This window comes from Gymnoscopelus microlampas (genome assembly GCF_963454915.1).
Source record: "Gymnoscopelus microlampas genome assembly, chromosome: 4".
In the NCBI taxonomy this organism is placed as follows: Eukaryota; Metazoa; Chordata; class Actinopteri; order Myctophiformes; family Myctophidae; genus Gymnoscopelus; species Gymnoscopelus microlampas.
In genome coordinates, this window is record NC_139941.1 from 53386838 (window position 1) to 53411692 (window position 24855).

Genomic DNA, 24855 nt, shown 5'->3' on the forward strand with positions numbered 1-24855 from the left:
ACAAGCTCACAACACGATGTGACGCGTTTTTTATTCAAATAATAAAACCAAGGAGAAGCTTCTGAGAGGAGAAACAGACAGAAACACAGGAGAGTCACAGAATTCTACAGGTCACCGTTGGCTCTGTAACACCCCCAACTTGATGCGTTACAGCTGGTGGTGTTGCTGATGTTGATGGAGACGCAGCGCCCCCCTGTGGCTCAACTGTTCAACTTTCACACGTATTAGAGCAGTGGTTCTCAAACTGTTTTTGTGTCAACTCAAGGCTTTGGCTTTTACATTTAAAACTACTCAGAAAGCCAAGAACCAAATATAAACAATACAGATGTCAGGATTATAAAATGAAGGGACCACAAGAAAACAGGTTTTGAGAGGATTTAATACGTTGACAGTCAACATCTGTGCTTGAATGATTGTGAACAGACAGTTTGTGTCTGTCTATTTATTTATCTCACTATGAATTGAGTACATGGGGACCAGTGGTGGAAAGTAACTAAGTACATTTACTTAAGCACTGTACTTAAGTAACATTTGGAGGTATTTTTTTTACTTTACTTGAGTATTTCCAATTTCCAGTACTTTTACTTCTACTCCACTACATCTCAGAGACAAATATTGTACTTTTACTTCACTTCACTAGAACTTTAGTTACTAGTTACTTTTCATATATAGATTATTATAGTATGAAACATAGGCTACTTTAATCACTTTAGCCCTATTTTATAGGCTATTTGGAGATAGCCGATCTACAAGCTCACAACGCGTCGCGATGCGACGCGTTGTGAGCTTGTAGATCTGCTATTTTCAAACATTTAGTGTGAACAGGGCCGAAATTGTATCACATTTGACTTGCAATTTGTTTGTACTATTGCACTCTTCTCCTTTAATAAATAATCCAGAATAAAACTCACAACAATAAAATATAAATGCACAATAAAGTGCTGGGTGCGTAATTACTGTGAGTCCTATCTGAACTAATTGTTTGTCGACTACGCCACTTTTGTTATAGAGGGAAGTCCCCTTTGAATACACTTTAACTTCTTCTTCAGGCTTTCACAGGTTCGAGGTTAACTGGTAAGTTTCAATACTTTTGGTTTTGAGAATACAACACTGGCATGAGAATATCCCTTTAAGAAACTGGACACGAATACAGTGTATCAAAAAAGGTAAGTCATATTTATTGGGTCCCTAATACATTGGCTTCTGTGCCTTAAAAACAATCAAATAAACACTATACTAATAAAACCTATATAAACATACAAAACACAATTAATCTACACAACAACTATAAAATAAATTATAAAGTTGTGCAAATTACGCGGGGCTTAATCACAAGGGTTCCTTAGCATGGGGGGTTTCTGTGCAACAAATACTTTTCAAGTAAAGTGCTGTGCCAATAAAGTGCTTCAAGATACTCAACACGGTTTGTTCAGGGGTAATGCTGCATGTCCATATATGGGGGTAAGATGGGAAAGGGTTTGAGGCCAGTCGTCTTCGTCTTCTCTCTTCTTTCTCTCCGCCTGCAATTATAGAGATCTAGACCAGTTCACTGTGCATTTACACGATACATTTGCGTTGTCTCAGGCAGTGGTTATACAGGGATTCAACGTTGCTTGTTCGAATACTCACTCGCCAGCCAGGTTTTTACACCTGGCGCTGAGTTGGTTGCGTATGCAACGTTATCGCCACTTTCCAGTCTCAGCGCTCCTTATATGGTCTGGTCTCACTCGTCTCTCATATGGTCTGGTCTCACTCGCCTCTTCCTCCCCTTCGGTTCGATCGCTTTCTCCTCTTGGTTTCTCCTTTGAATGTAGGCACACCTCGGCTTCCAAACTCCTAGGTGGCTGGTATGTCTACTTCATCTATGCACTCCTCTACTCCGTGTCTCGGCACAACCTTCCCCTCTGCTGTCCTTCTCCTCACTGACGCCTCTGTCACTTGGGTGCTCTGTTCTCTCTTTCAAACGGTCCCGCCTCCGCTTTTGTACCTGCCAAACCACACCTCCCTCTTCTTTCATTTGTCCGTGGTGACAGTCTGTCTGGGGACATTGGCCATGACCGTGGCCTTGGGCGTGACTGCGTGACTGCCGCTCTGCCACTCAATGTCTCTCAATACATGTGACCAGGGGATCATGGGGAAAACAATTATAAACAATACAGTGCGTAATAATAATTGGTACAAAAATAATAAGATGGTGGGGTTAAATGAGGCAATTATACACATTAAGCACCAATAAAAACAAATTACAAAAGTTTTAAGAACCCCTCATTTCACCCTTGTCACATTCCCCCCTACTTTTTCGTTGGCAGTCCCTGGCAACTGGTTCTAAACGTCATGCCCGTACCTCTCAGGTGGCTGTCCTTGGTTCGCTCTTCCAGAGCGCCGCGGACCTTCAGGTTCCCTAGGACCGGGGAAAAACCCTACATAAGGCGGCCATATTGGTCCCACCGGTTCGGCTACTGGGGCAGGTTCGGGGCTCTCCATCGGTGACCTGGGGGCTATACACACTTTTAATGCATTCCTATGGATCGTTCTATCTCGCCCTCCTTTTTCAGGTCGGATCCTGTATACTAGGCCCGCATCCCCCACCCTCTCCAATACCACAAAAGGTTCTGGGTCCCACCATGGGCCCAGTTTACCTTGTCCCTGTCGGTTCCGGTTTCGTACCCACACCCTCTCTCCAGGTAACAATGGTGGCATACCGGCTCGGCGGTTATAGACCTGTTTACGCTGTCCTGCTATATGCACCATTTTTTTCTCGGCTGTCCTATACGCTGTGGCCATTCGTTTCTGGTGATCTTGCACCCAATCTCCCACTCCCATTCGATTTTGTGACAACGGTACTCCTAATGCTACATCTACCGGACGCCTCAGGTGGCGACCAAACATTAAGTACGCAGGCGCATAACCTGTCGCACCATGTTCAGTATTGTTATAAGCGTGTACTAACTCAGGTAAGTGTTCATTCCATCTGCCTTGGCGATCAGTATCTAGAGAGCGCAACATGTTTAACAGTGTTTGATTAAACCTCTCCACCCCCCCATTACCAGCTGGGTGGTAAGGGGTGGTGCGACTCTTAGTAATACCGTATGTATGACACAATTGCTGCATTAATTCGGATTCAAAATTCGGGCCTCGGTCCGAATGGAAACGAGCCGGGCAACCGAATGGCTGAATAATATGTGTCCAAAGCGCACGGACAGTCGTGGGCGCAGTTTGGTCACGCGTTGGAATAGCCCAACTGTACCTGGTGAATAAATCGGTTGCTACAAGAATATTCTGCCATGCGTCATTCGGCCTACCTAATGTGAGAAAATCAATAGCCACTACCTCCATAGGATACGATACTTCGAATGGCTGTAAGGGGGCCCTGGGCTCTATCCTGTCTTTCAGTAGGCTGCAGGCAACACAACCTCGCTGGAACTGTCGCACCGCCCCCTCCATGCCCGGCCAGTAGAACCGGCGCCGAAGCTGCGCCAAAGTCCGGTCCACTCCGGCGTGTGCCGAGGCCTCATGGAGTCCTTTCCACACCTCCTCTCGTCGCGCCCCTGGACAAACAAGCTGTAAGTAACATTCTTGTGTATGCTGATCAATCACTTGCCTATACAACACATTGTCTCTGATGCGCAACCGGTCCCACTGTCGTAACATTTGCCTGGGTTCCCGTGACCAACTCCTCTTCTCCATAAGGGTAGGCAGTTTCCTCCGCTCTACGCAACTCTTCACCATCTGGATGTCCGGATCTCGATCCTGTGTTCCCCGCCACTCAGCTCCAGCCCACCCGTCCTCTCTCTCCACCGGTGCCAACTCCACTACGGCCACTCCTACAGGTTGAACAGGGAACCTAGACAGGGCATCTGCGTTCGCATTGCTTTTTCCAGGTCGGTACTTTATATCATAGGTGAATGATGCTAGCTGGGCTGCCCAGCGCTGTTCCACCGCGCCTAGTCGAGCTGTTTGAAGATGCGCAACAGGATTGTTATCTGTATAAATCGTAAAATGAGCGCCAGTTAAGTAATCTTTAAATTTTTCGGTCACTGCCCATTTAAGTGCCAAGAGTTCTAATTTAAAGGAGCTATAATTTGCATCATTTTGTTCGGTAGGGTGTAGACTTCGGCTGGCGTAGGCGATTACTCGCTCCTGGCCATCTTGGACCTGTGCCAGAACGGCGCCGAGCCCGCGGCCACTCGCATCAGTATACACTACAAACGGTCGGTCATAATCTGCATAAGCCAGTATTGGAGCCTGCGTAAGGGCAGTTTTAAGAGCATCAAACGAGTTTTGGCATTCAGGGGACCACTCTATTTTACACTGATGGGACTTCACATCATTCGGGACTCCGATCAACAAACTATTTAACGGCCTAGCTATGGCAGCAAATGAGGACACGAAGCGGCGATAATAACCAGCCAGACCTAGAAAAGCGCGGACCTCGCGGACAGTCGAGGGTGGGGTCCAGTCTCTTACCGCAGCCAACTTTTCAGGGTCCGGGCGCACTCCCTCTTTGTCTACAACGTGGCCCAAGAACTTTACCTCCGGTTGGAGAAGCTTGCATTTATCGAGGCGCAGTTTCAATCCGTGTCTCCACAGCCGCTCGAAAACCTGGTCAAGGTGCTGCATGTGAGAGGAAAAGTCAGGTGAATATACAATAATGTCATCGAGGTACACTAATAATGACTCTGTCACCTGGCCACTCAAGCATCGCTGCATTAATCTTTGGAAGGTCGCGGGGGCGTTACATAAACCGAACGGCATACGTTGGAACTCGAACAGTCCTAAAGGGGTGGTAAACGCTGTCTTTTCTCGATCCCGAGGGTCCATACCCACCTGCCAATAACCGCTGGCCAGGTCGAGTGTGGAGAACCACTGAGCCTTGGTCAGGCTTGTTAAAGTCTCTTCAATCCGAGGTAAAGGGAAGGCATCTTTGTGCGTCACGGCATTCAGTTTACGGTAGTCGACACAGAAACGCCAGCTGCCATCTTTCTTCTTCACCAGGACAATGGGCGCTGCCCAGGGACTGCAACTCTCTTTTATCACTCCCTTGTCCAGCATGTCACTCAATAAGGTCTTCATTTCTCTATACATGGAGGGCGGCAGCGGTCGGTGCCTCTCGCGGATGGGTGCCGCGTCTCCAGTTGGTATTTGGTGTTGCACCACGTCCGTCTGCCCAAAATCTTCATTATGGACTGCAAACACCTTCTTCCATTTACACATCATCGCATGCAGCTCTTCTCTCTGCTGGTCAGGTAGGTCATCTCGCCGGGTCAACGCCTCCATCTCCTCAGGTAAGGTCTTCACGGGTCCCTCGTCTTCGATGCTCACCAGGGACACTTCCACGGCTCCGTCGGTTCCTAGGGACAGGTTCAGGTCTCGTCGTCCACGGACGTCGGCCTCCTCCACTGGATATAGCTTCCCTAACTTTTGATGTCTGCCCACGGTCACGCTATACGCGTGGGGGTTGCAGATGCGCACGGGGACTCGGCCATTACGCACGGTGACCAACGCTCGGGCCACTCCCAGATCAGTTCCTTCCGGCATGGCCTCCATCAGGGCCTCGTATTCGGCTCCATTTGGACCTTTCCAGGCACGGCCCCATACTACTAACTCACTGCGGGCGGGGACTCGGATTCTCCGTCGGCCGACAGGCCACACATAGCCCAATGCTCCGTCTTCGTGGGTCACTGCCTCCACTCTCCTACAGGCGGCGAATGCTTTTTTCCATGGTGTCCTCTCCTGTTGGCATGGAAACACAGACCTCCCAGAGAGTTTAAATAATGCATGCCACACTGCGTGGACTACGTTCATCCCAATGATCAGCGGCTCAATACAATGTTCATCTTTTACAATTACGATTCCTCTTCCCGGTATTTTCAGTCCTTCTAATTCTAAATCGAATATGGCATAGCCAGAATAGGGTAGATCAAGGCCGTTTGCTGCCCGTAGGCTAAACACCAGAGGCCCATTTTCCATTTTATCTTGCGAGAACTTTTCGTTAAACAAACTCTGCTGCATCAATGTGACTTGAGACCCCGTATCTAATAAACCCCTCATTTGGACTCCCCCCATTGTTATCCCAATTGTCGGACATTCCCCCACAAACACTTCATTGGCCCTTAACTTTTTTTGTGAACGTTGCACCTCTGCCCCCCGGACCTCGGCGACAGGGCGTACTAGTTTAACTGACTTCGGTCGGATCTACAGAATCTCGCTATATGACCCGCCTGTCTACACTGGCTACATATCGGCCTACCTCCTTCATCCCATTCGTAGCGCTGAGAGGCCGTATACCGTCGCTCAGGTGGCGGTGGAGTGCGCGCTCGTGCGTCATTGGTGCCAGTGCGGAGGAGCGGTCTGATTTCCTTCATGAGTTCCTGCGTGAATCCTTGCATTTGAGTTTTTACGTCGTCCATGATTTCCTGTTTTAATTTTTCTCTCCAAGCAGGGTCCTGAGAAGGGTAGGGGACAGAAATAGGATTAACAGCGTGGCACGTTATTTCAGTAGTTCCATGTTCAGCAGCTAACAGGTAGGCTTCTTCGCGTAAAGCAGCAAAATCTTCATCTGGGTGTCGTCGAGCATATATTTTTAAGGCTTGGCCCAGGGGGCCCTCAGCTAAACCCATAACAAACTGATCACGAAGAATGGCTTCGGAGGGAGCGGTGCTTGGGTCGTGCTGCCGCAGCCCACAAAACAGCTCTCTAAGTCTCAGGGTGTAAGTTTGTACATTCTCTCCTGCGCGCTGTGCGCACCGATAGAATAGTGAGCGCATTTCTGCGACAGAGACAGTTTCTTTATATAAAGCATCTAAGTATTTAAAAACTTTTGCCACTGTGTCGCGTTCGCCCTCCTCAACCACACTAATCTGCCGTTTAGCTTCGTTGGTTAGCGTTTTAATTATAATAGCAACTTTCCTGATTTCTGGTAGTTCCTGGGTACTTAATAATCCTCTAATCTGGTCTTTCCATTCCCTATATTTACTCTCGCCTTCTGTTCCACCAAAGGTGGGTAACCATGGGGCACCGGGATACACCGCCATCATCATCATTCTGAATCCGTAAAGCAAAAAAAAAAAAAAAAAGCAACAAAAACAACAAAACAGTACAGTTTCTCTTAAGGGTATTCTCATGTGTTTGTTCTCAACCAGTCCTGCCGCCAACGCCAAATATGTGAACAGGGCCGAAATTGTATCACATTTGACTTGCAATTTGTTTGTACTATTGCACTCTTCTCCTTTAATAAATAATCCAGAATAAAACTCACAACAATAAAATATAAATGCACAATAAAGTGCTGGGTGCGTAATTACTGTGAGTCCTATCTGAACTAATTGTTTGTCGACTACGCCACTTTTGTTATAGAGGGAAGTCCCCTTTGAATACACTTTAACTTCTTCTTCAGGCTTTCACAGGTTCGAGGTTAACTGGTAAGTTTCAATACTTTTGGTTTTGAGAATACAACACTGGCATGAGAATATCCCTTTAAGAAACTGGACACGAATACAGTGTATCAAAAAAGGTAAGTCATATTTATTGGGTCCCTAATACATTGGCTTCTGTGCCTTAAAAACAATCAAATAAACACTATACTAATAAAACCTATATAAACATACAAAACACAATTAATCTACACAACAACTATAAAATAAATTATAAAGTTGTGCAAATTACGCGGGGCTTAATCACAAGGGTTCCTTAGCATGGGGGGTTTCTGTGCAACAAATACTTTTCAAGTAAAGTGCTGTGCCAATAAAGTGCTTCAAGATACTCAACACGGTTTGTTCAGGGGTAATGCTGCATGTCCATATATGGGGGTAAGATGGGAAAGGGTTTGAGGCCAGTCGTCTTCGTCTTCTCTCTTCTTTCTCTCCGCCTGCAATTATAGAGATCTAGACCAGTTCACTGTGCATTTACACGATACATTTGCGTTGTCTCAGGCAGTGGTTATACAGGGATTCAACGTTGCTTGTTCGAATACTCACTCGCCAGCCAGGTTTTTACACCTGGCGCTGAGTTGGTTGCGTATGCAACGTTATCGCCACTTTCCAGTCTCAGCGCTCCTTATATGGTCTGGTCTCACTCGTCTCTCATATGGTCTGGTCTCACTCGCCTCTTCCTCCCCTTCGGTTCGATCGCTTTCTCCTCTTGGTTTCTCCTTTGAATGTAGGCACACCTCGGCTTCCAAACTCCTAGGTGGCTGGTATGTCTACTTCATCTATGCACTCCTCTACTCCGTGTCTCGGCACAACCTTCCCCTCTGCTGTCCTTCTCCTCACTGACGCCTCTGTCACTTGGGTGCTCTGTTCTCTCTTTCAAACGGTCCCGCCTCCGCTTTTGTACCTGCCAAACCACACCTCCCTCTTCTTTCATTTGTCCGTGGTGACAGTCTGTCTGGGGACATTGGCCATGACCGTGGCCTTGGGCGTGACTGCGTGACTGCCGCTCTGCCACTCAATGTCTCTCAATACATGTGACCAGGGGATCATGGGGAAAACAATTATAAACAATACAGTGCGTAATAATAATTGGTACAAAAATAATAAGATGGTGGGGTTAAATGAGGCAATTATACACATTAAGCACCAATAAAAACAAATTACAAAAGTTTTAAGAACCCCTCATTTCACCCTTGTCACATTAGTACTTTTACTTTTGGTACGTTAAGTACATTTTGATGTCAATATATTTTTGTACTTTTACTCAAGTACATTTTGAATTCTGGACTTTTACTTGTAACAGAGTAATTCTATATTGCAGTATTGGTACTTTTACTTAAGTAAAGAATTTGAGTACTTTTTCCACCACTGCCATTATGGCTTTCATGGGCTTTTCAATGCTATTTAGTTGACCTTGTATTTAAACTGTACTTTCATGGGCTTTTTTTAAATGTCTAAATAAAGTATTCAATCAATCAGACAGTTTGTCTCATCAGACGTTTGGATTGACGATCTTTCCCACAAACAGGATGTTGTCAGAGTCGGCGATGAGAACCATGAAGGGACGATCGAACTTCAGCTCAGGGACTATAAAACTACTGTATGGGACGATGCGGATGCCTGTAGCTGCAGCCGCAGTCGCTCCAGTCTCGTCTACGTCCAGCGTGGCTTGGTGCACGACCTGCAGTGGTGAAAAAAAGTACTCACATTTTTTACTTAAAGGTAGGGTAAGTGATTTACTTTGTGTTAAATAGCTCTATATTGTGATAGTACTCATTGCTATAGAGTGTTTGTTCAGTAACAGGAGTCTCCATGTCTCTCCAGCTCTTTATTAAACAGAAAATTCATTTTCAATGCTCTCTCCTGATTGGCTTAAGCTGTGTCACCTACCTGAAAATGTACTATATTCTGTTTACTAAAGAGCTGGAGACCGAACAAACACTCTGTAGCAATGATTACTATCACAATATACTACTTTAACCTTTTTAACAAAAAAATAAAATAAAAAAATATCACTAACTCTACCTTAAAGTAAAAGCATCAATACTGCAATGTAGAAATACTCTGTTACAAGTAGAAGTCCTGTATTCAAATGTACTTGAGTAAAAGTACAAAAGTATTGGTATCAATAAAAGTACCAAATGTAAAAGTAATCATTGTGAAGGTCCCATTTCAAAAGTTCAAATTGTATTTAAAAAAAAAAACGTTTGAAAATAGCAGATCTACAAGCTCACAATGCGTCTCATTGCGACCCATTGTGAGCATCGTGACACATTGTGTGCCAAAGGCCACTTCAACCATTCGAGTCGCTGAGCCGACCCCCCTCGAGACGTCAAACGTGGCCGACTATAGGTTCTGGTGGCCAGAAATACCTGGTGGTTCCGACCATTCCGAGCTCGGCGGATTTGACCCGGGATGAGCGTGATTTGGGGGGCGACCATTATTATAGAAATATTATATTCCAGTCAGGTGAAGTTTAGACCATTTATTAGGAAAATTTCAGCAGAGCATATACTTGGCAATCTATACATTTATGCCACCATACCTTTCTTGTATTCATCCAAGAATAGAACCAAACATAAGGGGGTTAGGCTTTGTTTAGTAGCCTGGTGGCTGCTGGACTGATGGACTGTCTCTGTCCTTTGTTGTCATATAAAAGAAGGGACAACAAGACCAGGGCTTCTCAAAGTGGGTGCCGCGGCACCCTAGGGTGCCAGGGGTGCCTCAGAATACTTTGATAATATTTGGAATGTATAAATGTTACTTCAGTTTAACCACTTAGACCCTCTATATACTTAGTAAAACGGACCTTAGTTAAACTGTACTTTGCTGCGTTCTTTTTCAGCCTACAGTGCACCAAGTCTCTTCACCAAAAATAGCAGATCTACAAGCTCACAACGCGTCACAATGTTTTGGTGAATGTCCCCCCCAGAATAGGAATGCTGGGGTTTAAGTGGTTAAACGCCAAGTATATAAAAGATATTTTCAGTCTGTCCTAAATAATGGAGACAAATATTCTCTACAATTTTCCTCGTGACCGTATCTTTGGGGGAAAGATTTACATGTTTACTTACCGTTAATATGACAATAAATAAAGTGCTATAAAGTAACAATGTAAGTCAGGGATGCCGTGGATGAAAAGGTTATTTGTAGGGTGACCTGAGACAAAAATGTTTGAGAACCACTGAACTAGACAGACTGATCCGTTGTGACAGCTCTTACCTCTGACACAGACACAGCCTCTGCAATGCCACTGAGATCAGCTGCAGCACCAAACACGTCTGTTATTCCCATCTGACGCAGCACAGCGTTCAGGTTCATCTTAGTCTTGATGGAAAACTTGGGAACAAATAAATCGTACTCCCTGAAAAGGAAATACAAAACACACTTAAGACTATATACGGCAAAGTATTGTGGATGATCATGTTATTATAAGATCATTCTGGAATTGATTGATCCATCTCTGACTTTAAGTGGTTTGTGAAACTGCAATGCAAAGGTCATTACTTGGCACAGAAAGTAATATTCTAACATACTTTACCAAAGCGACTTTAGGTACCTTGAAAAGCGTTTTTTATTTTTTATTATCATTAATCATTTTAATTTAAAGTAATACGTAATGTGTAATATATGATGTCCCTATTTTGGGCATTTCTCCAGAAAATCTTCAGCAATAGCAAATCTGCACAACATATTTTGAGCTTACAGATTGGCTATCTAAACATTTGCAACAGGGTGTGTTTTTTTAAGTGTAATTTCAAACCTTTTCTTCATCCCATTGAGCCACTTGGTGTAGTGCATGGGACAGATGGCCTCCTCCAGTTGAGTCAGATTTGTGCCTCTGTCAGGCAGCATCAGCAGCATGGAGTAGGAGTTGTTGAAGGGTAAACGGAGGACGGTGGTGGAGATCTGCTGGTCAATGTAGACATCGAACCATCGAACCTCCATGTTCATCATCTGGACTGGAACCTGCAGATTTCAAAAGACAACATTTCAGACAAAACATTAGATATTATACAATGCAAATAGGTGCAATTAGTGTTTATACCTTTGAGACAAACTAATAAAAAGACATAGAGATTTGACACAGTGTGGATTTTGACAGCAAATTTTGATTTAGTTTCAGTCATAGTCTTTTGAATAAAATTCCATTAAGTTTTTGTCATATTTTAGTCATCTGAAATGTTTTAGTTTTTGTCTAGTTTTAGTCGACTAAATATCATAAGATTTTTGTCAATCTACAGTTGATTTAGTCGACTAAAATGTATTGTGGCGGCGCCTTGATGGCGTTGTAATGGCTGATTTTACACTTGGTTGCATGCTGAAAATAGCCGATCTACAAGCTTACAACGCGTCGTGCTGCGACGCGTTGTGAGCTTGTAGATCTGCTATTTTCAGAGCACAACACCTGAGCGCAACCAAGCATAAAATGACTTTAATGTGTTTTAGTTCTACTGGATCTCTTCTCCACTCGTCCCTCACTAACATTTAGTGAGCGACGAACATTTTTCGCCATAGTTTTAGTCGACGAAATCAACACTGGTAAGACAGTAGTGTTATGGGATAAAGTACCTGGTTTTGCTCATCCACATTAAACATATCCTTCTTGGTGTTTGCAACGTCAAATGGAGTCTGCCAATTTCCTGTTTTTACAGAAAACAATGTAGAAACAACGATGACAATAGTGAGACGAAACTTAAATGAGGGAAGGTGACTGTAGCCATGATAGAACTAGTTAGAGGGCAGTTTGTCAACGTTGGGTCTGGGTACCACCATGGGTCCAAATGGACTCTTATGGGTCTGTAAGGGTATATTTTAGTTAGTTAGTTTATTTATTTCGGTCATGATTTCTTTTTACAACAAAACATTTGAACATACAGTACATCTTAGTCAACATGATGACTATTTGGCCGAAAATATATATATTTTTTAAAGTTATCAAATGGGGGTCTGTGGATTAATGCATATCAAACTGGGGGTTCATTAACCCTACCTATGATCAGGTTAATAATAGCTAATAACAAAGTTTCATTTCTGTCTGGTATATGAAATTATACTAAACGCTGAAGAAAAGAAGAAAAGCTCAGGATCCAGGTCTTCCACTAGTTGGTCTATCTTGCCGTGGGTCTTCTCCCCTACATACTTGTTGATGGCAGCAGCACTCTCTGTGGGATTGGTAAAGTCCACACTGAACCCATCGGCCATGTAGGAGTGACTCAAGGTCTGCAGGAACTCAGGTCGTGGCTTGAACTTATTGTCCACAATATACATATATATATATATATATATATATATATATATATAGTTTGACTCAGTTCGCACAGATAAATAGATCTACATGCTCTAAAAGAGCTTGTAGATCGGCTATTTTCAAAAATCTTGCTCTTTCTTATATTAATTGACAATTTGGCCAATGTTTGCCCAGTTTTTAGTATAGTTTGTTGATTACTTATGAAGCAGCAGCTATATACTGTTCATGATATGTGCAATAATCCAGACTGTCGTCTTTCTGGAAACAGATGATGTAACATCATATCTTTAATCTGATTGGCTGATTATTCTAAACTACAGAACGAGTCCTCCTTCATTCTCTTTCAGACTCCAGAACTTCTCTTTCAGTAAACATCTGTTTATTCTCATCTATTAAATTCAGTTCAGTTTTGATAAAGATTACAGCCACCCTCCTCATCCTCTCCTCTGTACTTCATGTCAAAGCGATCCCAGGAAGTAAGTACATTATATTTATGTTATTGTACAATATATACATTTATATCTACTGTTATTAAATGAAAACAAATATGAACAATGCACAATACAAACAAATAACACACACACACACACACACACACACACACACACACACACACACACACACACACACACACACACACACACACACACACACACACACACACACACACACACACACACACACACACACACACACACACACACACACACACACACACACACACACACACACACACACACACACACACACACACACACAAACACACACACTAATCACAGGTTAAGGATGTTATCGCAGATTTGTTAAGCAATGCTTAAAATTAAGTGGTGTGACACAACTCTAATTAAAATAAATCCTAGATCAACAAGTCCTTGATTAGTCCTAAACTAAGCTTTATTTAACCCTTGTTGGTGCTCATTTCACAGTGAAATGGAATAGATCAGACTCAAAGTGTCCTTATTGTCATGATATGTTTGTACATTGTCAAAGCAAGTCAAATTAAACAACACATACATTAATAAATACATGTACAGTCAGTCTGTCAGGTTGATCACATCAACATGTCTCTCTCTCTAGTAACTGATGATGTTTAATAAAATAATAATCCTGATTGGCTGTTGAGTGAATCAGGAAGTGAAATACAATTTTGGGGAGCTTCAACCACACACACACACACACACACACACACACACACACACACACACACACACACACACACACACACACACACACACACACACACACACACACACACACACACACACACACACACACACACACACACGTGATTATAGCTGTCAGTAGTGGGGGCAAGATTTTTTCGGAGGGGGGAGACAAGCTCTGACTGGTATTATTTTACACTATGGAATTGGAAATAATAGACCATATTCACATGGCGGCCATTTTGGCATTTTGCATTGAAGAAACAGGGTTGCATTTCATTAACTCAATAGCAAAATGGCCGCCGTGTGAATATGGTCTTCAGAGACTCCACCCCCTTGTCACCCTGCATAATAATACATATGTGCAGAGTAGAACAGTGGAGTGCTCCAGCATTTTATTCTCTTCTGAAGAGACCAGATATTTTACTTTTTGCATAAGGTACAAGGTTAGACATAAGGTGCATAAGGTACAGTTATGCATGTACACACGGTTAGACATAAGGTGCATAAGGTACAGTATGTACACAAGGTTAGACATAAGGTGCATAAGGTACATGTACATGAGGAGACACAAGGTGCATAAGGTACAGTTACAGTATGTACATGAGGAGACATAAGGTGCATAAGCAGCAGCTATATACCATACATGATTATGTGCAATAATCACCACTGTCGTCTTCCAGAAACAGATGATGTAACATCGTATCTTTAATCTGATTGGCTGATTCTTCTGAACTAAAGAACGAGTCCTCCTTCATTCTCTTTCAGACTCCAGAACTTATCTTTCAGTAGACATCTGTTTATTCTGATCTGTTTATTCTGATCTGTTTATTCTCATCTGTTTATTCTCATCTGTTAAATTCAGTTCAGTTTTGATCAGTGATGATGAAGATTAAAGCCACCCTCCTCATCCTCTCCTCTGTACTTCATGTCAAAGCGATCCCAGGAAGTAAGTACATTATATTTATGTTATTATATAATATATACATTTATATCTAGGCCTACTGTTATTATATAAACCAAATATGAACAATGCACAATACAAACAAATGACATGCACACACGCACGCACGCACGCACGCACGCACGCACGCACGCACACACACACACACACACACACACACACACACACACACTCTTTTTACTACCTGTATATACAGTATTGGATCTTGAATGTTGGTCCAGATACATAAACATTTAAACAGATGTTATGAACTGTTGTTGTGACATCATGAAATATGGAGAATATAATATAATACATCATGAAAATGAGGGTTTTTTGCAGAGGGAGGAGGAGGGGCCTATTATAGAACCCTGGGGATTCCAGAAACCTCACATCTCTATATTTCATCATACAAGAGTGTTGCACACATATGGTTGTACATTTTATACCTCTTTGCTACTGCTGCTATGTAAACTGTTAAACTGTACTATTTTAACTGTTAAAGAAATGTTACACCGTGTGGGGTTTATTTTAGCTACTTATTTATTATTGTAAAGTATCATTTATTATTCATTGGTAAAATAATTTACTTAAAGTACCAAAAGTAGAAGTAGTCATTATGAAGAATGTCCTGTTTCACAAGTTATTGTCTAAAATGTATTTATAAACATCTTTTGAAAATAGCAGATCTACAAGTTCACAATGCGTTGCTATGCAACGCATTGTGAACATCTAGAGCTGCTATTTTCAAATGGCCAAAATATATGTAGGCCTAGGTCTGAAGTGGGTAGTGTATGTTTTGTAATAATAATCAAAATCTACAAAGTAACTAGTAACTAAAGTTGTCAAATAATAGTAGTGGAGTAAAAGTACAATGTTTGTCTCTGAGATGTAGTGGAGTAAAAGTACTGAAAATTTGAAATACTCAAGTAAAGTAAAAAATACCTCAAAATTGTACTTGAGTAAATGTACTTAGTTACCGCTGCGCCGGGTGTGCGCTCGGCGCTGCGCACGGTAAATACTGATCAAGGACGACACAGAGACGTCGGGTCCTGACGAGCGGACGCTGCGGTGGGCGGGGCGTGGAGACGTTCTCACACTAGAAATCTGACATGATTTGATACCTGGGTTGTTGTGACATCATGAAATACATCATTCCGTATGAATTACTTTCATAATAAAAATAAATAAATACATAAAAACATTTGAATCTGTTTCAGTGTGAATAAAACGTTTGACAGGAAGATACTTTTAATATCCAACCTTTCACTTCATATAAGAACCAAACATGATTGTTTAACATGATGATTATGTGTTATTGTCACTGTGAAGAAGTTTGTTGTTGAATTTAATGTCATCTTTGTTTTATTTCCAGTGTTCCATGAGGAGATTCAAGTCCTTAGCTGTTCAGACACAGTTAAAGACTCATATAAAGAGTACATGAACGGACTGGATGGTGAAGTGTTGTTCTACGCAGACTTCAACAAAGGGAAGGCGGTGGAGCCTCAGCCTCCGTTTGTAGATCATATGACCTTCCCTGCAGGAGGTTATGACTATGCTTTGGGTCAGCAGGCGTACTGCAAAAACAGCCTGGACAACATTCGCACTGCCTTGAAGAAACCACCAGTGAAAGGTACATGAATACTATTAACACGATAGTTATTAACTAAAACGGTTGAATACACACACACACACACACACACACACACACACACACACACACACACACACACACACACACACACACACACACACACACACACACACACACACACACACACTTTATTTATTTGGATTTTCAATTCAAATACATGAATCGAAAAATCCAAGATAATATGATTAACAGCTAGGCCTACCATCACAATAAAACACATACATAACATAACTTTATTAGGGCTGGGAGTCGATTAAAACAATTCATCTAATTAATGAGAGGATTTGTAATTAATTAATCGAAATTAATCGCATTTTAAACACATCAATATTTTACCTGAGATCAGAGAAGCATTTTTTTCAAATGGATTTTGGTATACGTCTTTGAGTACATGTACTCAAGTACTGTACTTAAGTACAATTTTGAGGTATTTGTACTTTACTCGAGTATTTCCAATTTCTAATACTTTTACTTCTACTCCACTACATCTCAGAGGCAAATATTGTACTTTTACTCCACTACAATTATTTGAAAACTTTAGTTACTAGTTACTTTGTAGATTTTGATTATTATTACAAAACATATAGTAACCACTTCAGCCCTATATTGGCCATTTGAAAATAGCCGATAAGCGCCTGCTATTTTCAAAAGATTTGTATTTGAAAACTTGAAACGGGACATTTTGTAAAATGAGTACTTTTGGTACTTTAAGTATTACTCAAGTATTTTGAATTCTGGATTTTTAATTGTAACAGAGTATTTCTACATTGCAGTATTGAAACTTTTACTTAAGTAAAACATTTGAGTACTTTTTCCACCACTGAAGGCTGGTAGAGACTATTGTTACTGTTGTTTTATGGTAGTTTATTTATCAATTAATAAAGAAAATGCGCGCATGTGACCCGCACCGCACCCCTCTACTTAACTGGTAGCTCAATCTCATTGTATTTAAGATATTCAATATACATTCAAAACATTTTAATGCCAGATTTCACATCCTGAACCTATTTTAGACTTTATGTAGTGACATGTTTGGCCCATGGGGGCAGTTAGCCTAGTGTTGATATTATACAGATGATAATAAAACGTAACATTAATGACATTTTTAATTGTCTATCTATTTCCAGATGGATATGTGTTCTATATGGCTCGCCACTGTGTGTTTAACTCCAGTGAGCTGAAGGACATACAGTACATACAGTCATATCATTTCGATGGTGATGAGATCATCAGGTGGGACAGTAGAGTAGATCAGTTTGTTGGATACACTGAGTATGGTGTGAAGAACGCAGAGCGCTGGAATAAAGATCCTGGACTACTGGCTGCGGTCAGAGCACACCCAGAGGTAGTCTGCAAACACAACATTGAGGGCTACTACTCCGATGCTCTGAACAAGAGAGGTGAGCTGATCTGAGAGCAGCACTCAACACTCATCACCTCATACTATAACATGAAATCACATGATTCTATTCAGAGATGATTAATGGTGTTAATATTGATCATATAATAATTATTACACATTTCCTTATTTAATGTGAAACATTTCAGATCCTCTTGATTTATACTGTATCCTAACAGGCTGTCACACAGTGGAAATAGCAGATCTACAAGCTCACAGCATGAGGTGTCAACATCGTACACAGAGTATAAATGAAACATATAGGTCTAGGCTATTTCTGAGCGTTTTCACCTACATATAATGACCTGCCTAAAATAGAGACAACAGGATTAATGTTTTTAAATTATCTTTAAAAAGAACCATGCAGGCTAAAACATTACTAGTTTGTTTTGTATGTTTTTAATCACTTTATTAATATTTTACAGGATTATGTGTGTTGTTTTGTTTGTTTATGAAGAAATATCATTTTCATACAATGATATTGCTTGGTTTATTGTTGTTTATGTAAAGCACTGTGTAACTGTGAATTATTTAATATGTTTAAATTATATTATATAAATGCATTCTACGTTGTAGAAAACTGTAGGCTATAGACACACACGGCCGGAAGCGGAAGGCCTACAAATTCACGCCCACTTTTGACACTCGGGGTCCGTTAGAACGATGAACTGCAGCTCTCAATGCAATCTCTATGAGAGGCATTGTAAAATACCGTAATTTCACTGGTTAACTACTGAAGCTGTAGCGATTTTTTTTGTGTTCTAATAAACTGTCCCATTTGTTTAATTTATCCTTTTTAATGTCCCATATCTGTCATCTCGATATACTACCCACAATATACTATAATATACTCCATCAGTATGTCAAAACCGCTAGCATCTGAGATTTAGAGTTTAAGTGGTCGCATGGTATATACGTCACGGACGCATCCCTTGAGGTTTTCAATACCCAGAAAACTGGCGAAAGTGTCCGTTTTCAATATGTTTTGGTCATTATCTCTGGAACAGAATGTCCAATCTGCTCGGTTCAAAGCTTGTTGGATGCGTGACTTTGAGGACATTAAGCACACAATGACACATGTTCGGGTTATTTTTTTTTTTTAGGGGAGGCGAGATCTTAGTTGGGCAGGCGACCGCCTGTCCCGTCTCTACAGTGGGTACACCACTGGTCAGCGCTCGGCGCTAAAGGCAGTGATGTCACTGAAATGCGACAACTTCTGTCTGCCGTCTACCCTCTGCTGTGTTAATATTATGGGTAACTCGTTAAAGTGGCAAATTAAATGTGAAACACATCAACTATTAAGAAAACAAGAAGAAATGTTGACAAAGACACTCCATACATTTGGAAACATATTTTTATTTAAATTAATATCGTCTCCAGTTAATGTAGGAATATTTTAAGAGAAGCCTAACTCTCATATCCTCTCATAGGGAATGCATTGAGAGCTGCAGTTCATCGTTCTAACGGACCCCGAGTAGCGGCGCTATCTCAAAAGTGGGCGTGAATTTGTAGGCCTTCCGTTTCCGGCCGTGTGATTCTATTGTAGAAACTAAAGTACTCTAGTGCCATCTGGTGGCCAAACACTGACATTTACAGTTACAATTTACAATGTAGGCATTTATCAGACGCTCTTAATCCAGAGTGATTTACAGTAAGCAAGGAAAACACAAGGTAATACATCAAATGCATAGAAATAGTAATCTAGGATCATAGGTAAACCAAGAACCTATCATCAGTCTAAACCGTATAATATCAAACAAATAAATAATCTGTACATTGAAACTATCTAAATTATAGGATGCCAGGTCTACAATGAACCTGGCATCTGTCTACATAACATGATATCTAAAATACATGTTAAGATTTGCATAAGACTGCAAGGTCATCAAGGCTAGGTCAAGTGCTACGGGCTGAGGTGGAGAATGAAGTGGAGAGTCTTCAGATTATGGTGGTAGATTGGGAGTGAGTCTGCAGCTCTAACTGCAATGGGGAGTTTGTTCCACCATTTGGGAAACAGGAGGGAGAAGAGTCTAGGATGTTTTGAGCATTGTCCAGGGTGTTTTAGAGAAGAGAGAAGAGTCTAGGACGTGTGGAGCGTTGTCCAGGGTGTTTTAGAGAAGGGAGAAGAGTCTAGTACGTGAGGAGGGTGAGGGGTTGTAGGGTTGGATCAGGTTTGAAGATATGGGGGTGTCATACGTTTGGTTGCTTTGTAGGCCAACATCAGTGTTTTGTACTCTGTGAGGACAGCAACTGGGAGCCAATGGAGGGAGAGGAGAACGGGGGAGAGCCGGGAAACGTGAACATTTTGGCTTGTTGAAGACCAAGTGTGTTGCAGCTTTCTGGATCTTTTGGATCTAATTTGGATGATGTGCAATTATTAATGATAATGACATTTTCCTATGACGGTTATATAATAATAATAATAATAATAAAAATAATCGTATTTATCCAGTGGAGCCCAAAGTGAGACTGAAGTCAGAGACTCCCCCTCGTCGTGGTGAACACACTCACATGCTGAGGTGCAGCAGCTACGACTTCTATCCTAAAGTGATCCTGGTGACCTGGTGGATAGGTCAAGAACCTTTGACCTCTGGTCTCTCCTCTACTGACGAGCTGTCTGATGGAGACTGGTACTACCAGTACCACTCCTACCTGGAGTACACACCCAGGTACACACCTAACAGACACCTATACATAGAAATACACACCTAATAGACACCTATATATATATTCTTTGAAAATAAAACAAGTGTTACTCACTTATTGAAAATTGCCCATTAATTGGTAGGCTAATATTATGTCTCACAAACACACACACACACACACACACACACACACACACACACACACACACACACACACACACACACACACACACACACACACACACACACACACACGATTCTCCTGAGTCCCGTGTTTATCATCAGTCTACTCCAGACACAACTACGCAGCAAGCTCGTCGTCGTGCAAGCATGACGAACGCACACAGAGACCCGCGAGCGAGTGTGTTATACATGAATACACACACAGGAATACGCTATAACGTGCATATCTCGTTACTAAGTTTCTTCTGCCTCTTGCCTTCCTATTTTTTCTGCAATGAGGAGGGAATAGTGGAATACACAATAAACACTAGAGCGGAGGAGAGCCCAGCGGGGCATTCACGCTCCTACACAAACATAGTCAAACCTTTTTTTTTCTCCAAAACACTACATAATAACAAAGATCAATGGATCAATGTGTTGAATCGCGGCGCGTTTCAGCGTGTCGATCGTCTACTTTCACAATCTGTCCTAATGTTAGTGCTAATTAACAGCTGCTCACTCACTGCCAGACCGGGCGGGGAGGAGGGGCCGCTTCAGCTCTGAGCAGATCCACATGGACACACATTCAACTTGAGGACACACGCACGTCATGATTATTTTAGGTGGAGAAAATATCAGTATAAGCTTATCTTATTGCATATAACGGTCTAGTGCTATGGTGCCTAATTGTAGTTGTGTTTTTAATCTTAAATTTAAATATAATAGTTCATCGTTTAGTTATTATGATGAGCGGCATGGCTCATTTTGGGTGCCCCCTCGGCACCGTGGTCCCCCCCTCCCTCTACAATGTGGTGCCCCCTCTGCACCGTGGTGCAGAGGGGGCACCTGTGCGTAGTACTGATCATCCTCATCAGATAGAAAACATGCTGTGCTTTTTGAAGAGGATCATCAGCAGAAAAACGTGTGTGTGCGTGTGTGAGTGTGTGTGTGTGTGTGTGTGTGTGTGTGTGTGTGTGTGTGTGTGTGTGTGTGTGTGTGTGTGTGTGTGTGTGTGTGTGTGTGTGTGTATTACAGATCAGGAGAGAAGATCACATGCATGGTGGAACATCCCAGCCTGACCGCGCCTATCAAGATGGACTGGGGTCAGTTACTGTAATCTACTGTACTCTACTGTACTCTACTGTAATCTACTGTAATCTACTGTAATCTACTTTAATGTGTTACACTACACTCTGTTTTAAGGGTTCAAGGATTCTTCTCTTTTTGTAACTGAAGGTACATTTGTTTTGCAGAAAGGAAACACAGCAATCCAATTAAAAACAAGACACAATAATAATACAGACACCAGATATAAAAATCAATAAAGTTACCATTCTAATAAGAAGGTCATGACAGGAGCCTCACCTACTTAAAGTGTCTTGTCTAGATGAGGTACATCATCTTAGTTTACTAATGGCTGCAGATACAAAGACATTTATAGAAATTATAGAATTTCCACATCAGGGTCAGAAGCTGCTGGAATGAAGGGGCTGAAATTGACTGTAAAGTATGAGAACAGTCCTGAGAGATGGAACTGGTCTTATATAAATGCTGCATTAATATCAATGGTAATGGTCTAGTGGTTAGAGTGTCTGCCCTAAGGTTGAGAGGTTGGAGTTTGATCACCGGCCGGGTCATACCAAAGACTATCAAAGTGACCCAATGCCTCCCTGCTTGGCACTCAGCATCAAGGGTTGGGTTGGGGGGGTAAGTCTCTGTGACTAGAGTCACATCAAGGGTTGGGTTGGGGGGGGGGGGGGGGTAAGTCTCTGTGACTAGAGTCACATCAAGGGTTGGGTTGGGGGGGGTAAGTCTCTGTGACTATAGTCACATCAAGTTTTGGGTTGGGGGGGGTAAGTCTCTGTGACTAGAGTCACATCAAGGGTTGGGTTGGGGGGGTAAGTCTCTGTGACTAGAGTCACATCAAGGGTTGGGGGGGGTAAGTCTCTGTGACTAGAGTCACATCAAGGGTTGGGTTGGGGGGGGGGGTAAGTCTCTGTGACTAGAGTCACATCAAGGGTTGGGTTGGGGGGGGGTAAGTCTCTGTGACTAGAGTCACATCAAGCCGCCTCACGCTACAGAAACAGGAGATAGGCTCCTCCCCCTATGGGTCACATGGCTCGGCAAGGCTTACTTACTTAACCCATTCAATCCAGGAACACATCTGTGTCATTTTAGATTTGAGCTATAACCATTATTTTATACTTTGGGATATTCAAAAATAGCAGATCTACAAGCTCATAGAGCGGCACCGAGATCTACAAGCTACGAGCTTGTAGATCTGCTATTTTTGAAAAATGTTTGCAAATCTTTTAATATATATATTTAAAGCGAACATTTGTAACTGTCAAATGTCTCAACAAATGTCTCTGTTTCAAAAATATCAGATCTGCTATTTTTGAATAGTCTAAGTATAAAATAATAGTTATAGCTCAAATCTATAATGACACAGATGATTCCATGTCAGAGTCAGTGAAGAACAAGGTGTTTTAATCTACTGTAATAATATAATTAATATAATATATGTATTATCAGATGACTCCATGTCAGAGTCAGTGAAGAACAAGGTAGCCATGGGAGCATCAGGTCTGGTTCTGGGTCTGGTCTTGTTCCTGTCTGGATTCATCTACCTCCAGTGGAAGAAACGAGGTGATTAACATGTTTAATTAACATGTTTCATTAACATGTTTAACTAGAAAATGTGCTCCTCGGAGCACAAGTCTCCGCCAGCACATATTGGAATTTATTCCAAGATTGGAACTTTGGTGATAGGCGTTGCTCCTTTGCTTCTTCATCAGTTTGCAGACAATGATCAGCTTCTTCAGTTTGCATAATAACAGTTAGTTGCACTGTGTCATCAACTGTGACTGGAAAGTACTGTTCTTGATTAATCCTGTCTAAGCTATTTATATTACGTATTGTGATGACACCAGTGTGTCTACATAATTTATTGCTCCGCCATTTCTCAGCCATTTCGTGATTATTCCTGTCTTACCTCACTTTGATAGAGACCAAGACTCTTTCAAAGTGACATATCTATTTTTTCAGGCCGCTATACGTCATGCGTCTCACTAGCCAATCAGAGCACACTCTTTCAACGTATTGTCACGTGTCACGTGAGGCTTGACCAATGTTAGCTTGGCCGAGGGGGGACGGGACGGAAAGTGAAAACATAGTCTCCTGGCGGAGACAATTAATAAATCTACTAACAGTGGAAGAAATGAGGTCAGGTCAACAGTAGTCTGGGAGGGTTAGCGTCGGAGCTTGGACAGCAGGGGCGCGGCCACTGCGTTGTGATTCAAATCAACAGCCAATGAAGAAAAGGGGGCGGGATCCACATGCAGTGGGTGATGCATCTAAATAGGATCGACGGGAAGCAATTTCCCTTTGAGAAATTTCGGCCGCCATTGTTGTGTACTGCTGTTTGCCTCTCGTCGGACTTTTTAGACGAGTTGCACAGCTCTCAGACCGGTAAGAGGCGTGTCCGCTCAGATTCAGAGCGTGACGTACATCCCGCCCACAAATACCAGGGCTGTGGCCCAGAAGTTCCTCGCCAGAGCTGGCGAAAACTTCTGGGAACTCAGATTAGGTCAACAGAGGATCACATCACATGTGGAACCCTCACAGAAATGTTTATATTGGTTTAGAACCTTAACCGGTTTAGACCAGTTTAGATGACCTTGTTAGAGGTCAAAGTGTGTTCTATGTTGTCACATTTAGTCTTAAATAAGAGTCAAATGTTCACATTAGTTCTGATGCAACATGTGACCCTGATGACTGAACCCTAATGTTGTTGTGTTATTGTGTTGAGTGTACATTTATGCATTTTAAGGAGAAATACACACAATACAGTACATAGGATTTATTTGTGTGTCTGTTTTAACTGTCTCTCTTCTTCTTCTATCAGGTCGTATTCTGGTGCCGACAACCAATGATGAGAATCTTTAGACTCCTCCCACACACCCAGGTTCACTTCCTCTTTCTTTTTACTAAACCTTTTTATATATACATTTATACAGTTTTAATGTATAAAAGTGTACAAAACTAGAAAACATACACAAAACAACATGCTTGTGTAAGAAGTGAAACAACTAGCCTGGTAAACCATCCCGGTCGTGTGAATTCACATTATCATGTGTCTTCTGCTTAATTTCTGCTTAATTTCTTATAATAATGAATATAATAATCAAATGTAATAATCAAATAAT

The 24855-nt window shown here is 41.9% G+C and overlaps 2 protein-coding genes across 2 annotated transcripts in view; one reads left to right on the forward strand and one right to left on the reverse strand.

Moving 5' to 3' along the window:
• Positions 1-24855, forward strand: part of LOC311044139 (H-2 class II histocompatibility antigen, E-S beta chain-like) — a gene marked incomplete at its 3' end in the record, with an annotated part of 62087 nt that overhangs the window by 22985 nt on the left and 14247 nt on the right. The gene's annotated exons all lie outside the window — the stretch shown is intronic.
• The window catches only part of LOC311043222 (alpha-1-antitrypsin homolog), a gene marked incomplete at both ends in the record, with an annotated part of 21327 nt that continues 5394 nt past the window's right edge, over positions 8923-24855 (reverse strand). The window contains 5 exons of the mRNA XM_084054399.1: positions 8923-9111; positions 10653-10794; positions 11194-11399; positions 12003-12073; positions 12488-12653. Coding sequence (XP_083910525.1) covers positions 8923-9111; positions 10653-10794; positions 11194-11399; positions 12003-12073; positions 12488-12653 — 774 coding nt within the window. The remainder of the gene's footprint in view (positions 9112-10652; positions 10795-11193; positions 11400-12002; positions 12074-12487; positions 12654-24855) is intronic.